Below are 3,598 nucleotides of genomic sequence, written 5' to 3'. Positions count from 1 at the left end.
TTCATAGGTGACTGTGTAATGAAGCCTAAGCTTATGTTTCTTCTGTGTGTTATCTTTCAGCTTCTGAAGAATCTGCATCACTTCAAAGTTGCACAGGAATGCGGCGTTTACATTTATACTGAAATAAATCAAATATACTTTGTTTAATAGAGTTAACAGTGTTGACATATTCTCGAGATAAGGCGAAGGACCATTAGTTCAAAATGAATACTAAACCTAACATTTACTGACATGGACAACAATAGTCTGAAGTACCATTTTATACCACAACTGGGTAGTCAAGTACTTCTATAAAACATATTCTTCAAAAATATATGAATAATCGAAACCATAATAATAAATTACTTAATCACTCATAATAAATAACTAATATAGGCCCTAATTTAGTGCACAATTTTTCAAATATGAATATCACTTTTATGTTCAATCAATTTTAATGCTTATTTCCCGGGAGAATTTATTTTTAAATTATTTTTGATCTTTGTCAAAATAGCATACAAAATCAAACAGATGAAAGTACTCAGTCAGCTTAGACTAAAGATTAGCAGCATTTTAAATCAACAGTCTTGTTAGTTAAAACTTACTCCAATATTCATTAGGCACATGTTATTATCCACTTGAACATGCCCATTTTGATCTTTAATTGTGGTGTTAATAACAGTGATTCTCAAATACTCAATTGTTTCCAAGACATAGCCAGTTCACTGACAATGACAAAACCATAATTTTACAATACAGAAATGTATTAAAACAATTACATCATTTTTTGTAAGGCCTAGTACATTTGAATGTCAGTGGAATGACTTGCTCATTGTAACAATAAAATTACTAATAAAATTTTATCTGCAGATGAAATGCACTTTTATATACATTGTTACATACTTTTCTAGAAATGTGTGTTTCTATAAAGAAATTGGTCAACACCATACAAATTTCTTATTTATTTTTGATGTTGAAGTTAAATTCAATCTGGGACCAACTTAACAGAATTTATACGATTTTATAAAAATTAAAACCACACCTATTCAATATATCATATATTGAATACTATGGTTATAAAATTGTTTACAGATTTTGACCTCTACCCATTGTAGAGGTCAACTAAAATTTCCCTTATGATTATCGAGAATTTTCATAACATATAGGGTATGGCTGTCGAAAATGTATAACAAAATATCGTAATTTCAGTGTTTTACGTAACAGTAAACCACGTTGTTTTTATTTAGTAGGTAGGTAAGGTTATATTTATAGCACATGTCAAACTCATGCTTTCAACATAAACATAAAAATAACATGTGAATGACCACATGGATATAAATTATCATGTGGTAAAATATAACCTCAATAGTTAATGACTTGTGATACGAAGATGAATGTTTTTAAATTAATAATATAAATAAGAACAATTATTGCTACTAAAGATGGTGTGGAATATAGGTAAAACTCATGATATATCAAACATTTGTGCTACAAATACCAACCGTCTGTGTAATAATTAACGAAATATAAGATTTTAATTTTAATAGTTGTAAAATACCGGTATTGGATAAGTATTTACGTTTCCATTTAGATTCCTCAATGTTACAAATATGTGTATCCTTTAACACTGCAGCTGCAATAGTGGGCTGTTATTATTAATACAGTACTTTTAGGTATTTGCTTTTTTATAGGATATGTTCTAATATTTATTAAAATTTAATAGGCGCCGCCATGTCGGATGTTATGATTTCATTCATTTGACAGTTATTTTGTCATTTGATTGACATTTGAGAAACTCTAGAAAGCTATGGTCGTTGGTGATGCCTTAGAACAATAATTGAAGTGGTAATAACCACTATAAACTTTTTATTAGGTACATAATATATATTTTTATTATTTTTCTATTTCCTATTCATTAGTTAATTAATTATTATTAATCATCTTAAAGGTGAAGTAAAATAAGTAAATCTGTATGACTAGGAGTTTCCCGTAAGAATTTTAACGCTACTAGGTTGAAGGGTGATGGAATAAGTTCTAAAACCTTCTGACCAGTAGAAAATGCCCGAGTCCTGTAGTGGGACGGTATATTATATTGGGTTGATATTTTATATTACTACCTATTTATGTACCCATCTTACAACTACTCGAGACTGTTTTAAGCATGGCCATCTAGATACAAAGTTTTGTCTGAAATTATTTTTATGTTATTACATTTTCATACAGCTTTACAGAATATTCCATAATGACTCTGCTAAGATATATAAACCGACAGCCTATCAATAAATTTTTCTTCAGAAATCTAAGTCTCGATAATTTTACAACAGGTATGTCTAGAGTGAAAAGCCCAATAAATGCTTACTTTAACCATTATATAAATTTACCGTTACCAGAAAATAAAATACTTGCCACGTATGTATGGATAGACGGAAGCGGAATACACATGCGTTGTAAAGATCGCATTTTAAATAAGGAACCTTGTGACTTGAGTATGGTTCCTAAGTGGTCATTCGATGGAAGCTCAACAGGACAAGCTAAAACAAACGATTCGGATACTTTCCTAATCCCTTCTGCCATATATAGAGATCCTTTTCGGAAAAGTCCTCATGTAATTGTACTTTGTGAAACTTATTATGGTGATGGAACACCCACACCGACGAACCACAGGGCTCATTGTGCTCAAATTCTCAGTAAAATATCGGACCAAGAACCGTGGTTTGGAATAGAACAGGAATACACTATGTTTGACATTGATCTATGGCCACTCGGTTGGCCAAAAGTACGAGGTTATCCAGTAACAAAATCAAAATATTCTTACTGTGGTATCGGTGAACATGTTGCCGGAAGGGATATCGTGGAATGCCATACTAGAGCTTGTATTTATGCTGGAATGGATTACGAAGGTTCTAATGCGGAAGTTATGAAAGGTTCGTGGGAGTTCCAAGTCGGCACCACGATGGGCGTAAAGGCGGCAGACGATTTGTGGTTAGGCCGGTTCCTTCTCAATAGAATAGCCGAAAAGTTCGGTGTAATTATTAGTTATCACCCAAAACCAGTCGGCAAAAATCAACCAGGCATTGGATGTCATCATAATTTCAGCGTCAAAAAGATGCGTTGTGATGGAGGATTAAAAGAAATAGAAAAGGTTTGCAAAATTCTGTGTGATCAACATGACAAATTAATCAAAAATTATGGTCTCGGAAATGGAGAAGAAAATAAAAAGAGGCTAACAGGAAAATTTGAAACAGCCTCCTATGATTCATGTCGATGGGGTGTAGCAGACCGAGGTGCATCGGTCCGACTTCAAAAAAGTGTAGTTTCCGAAGGAAAGGGCTTTTTAGAAGATCGACGTCCTGCTGGAGATTGTGACCCCTACAGAGTATGTGCTTTTCTGGCGGAGACATGTCTTTGAAAACATTTAATGTAATTTTCAGAACATTATTATTTTTGGCCTGCTTTATAGCTCAATTTGTTTAATATTATTGATTTCGTTCAATCGTAGTATAGATGAAAGAAAATTATGTGGTAAAGTTTTGTGATTTGAGATATTAAACTGTATAATTTGAAATATTTTAATTCACTTTCATTTTTTTCATAGAAATGATAATATACTTACATTGAC

At 32.0% G+C, this 3,598-nt stretch overlaps 1 protein-coding gene across 1 annotated transcript; it reads left to right on the top strand.

The window, feature by feature from the left end:
• The first annotated feature begins 2,112 nt into the window (after positions 1-2,112).
• On the top strand, positions 2,113-3,549 carry LOC115443073 (glutamine synthetase cytosolic isozyme-like). Its single transcript, XM_030168335.2, has one exon. It carries the CDS (start codon positions 2,222-2,224, stop codon positions 3,386-3,388), a length of 1,167 nt encoding a protein of 388 aa, XP_030024195.2. The 5' UTR covers positions 2,113-2,221; the 3' UTR covers positions 3,389-3,549.
• The last annotated feature ends 49 nt before the right edge of the window (positions 3,550-3,598 follow it).

Source organism: Manduca sexta, unplaced genomic scaffold (assembly GCF_014839805.1).
Source record: "Manduca sexta isolate Smith_Timp_Sample1 unplaced genomic scaffold, JHU_Msex_v1.0 HiC_scaffold_2582, whole genome shotgun sequence".
Lineage (NCBI taxonomy): Eukaryota > Metazoa > Arthropoda > Insecta > Lepidoptera > Sphingidae > Manduca > Manduca sexta.
This window is presented reverse-complemented; position numbering and strand designations above follow the sequence as displayed.

What these genes read in the sequence shown, in the direction of transcription:
- LOC115443073 (XM_030168335.2), top strand. Translation starts at nt 2,222, where the DNA reads ATGACTCTGCTAAGATATATAAACCGACAGCCTATCAATAAATTTTTC.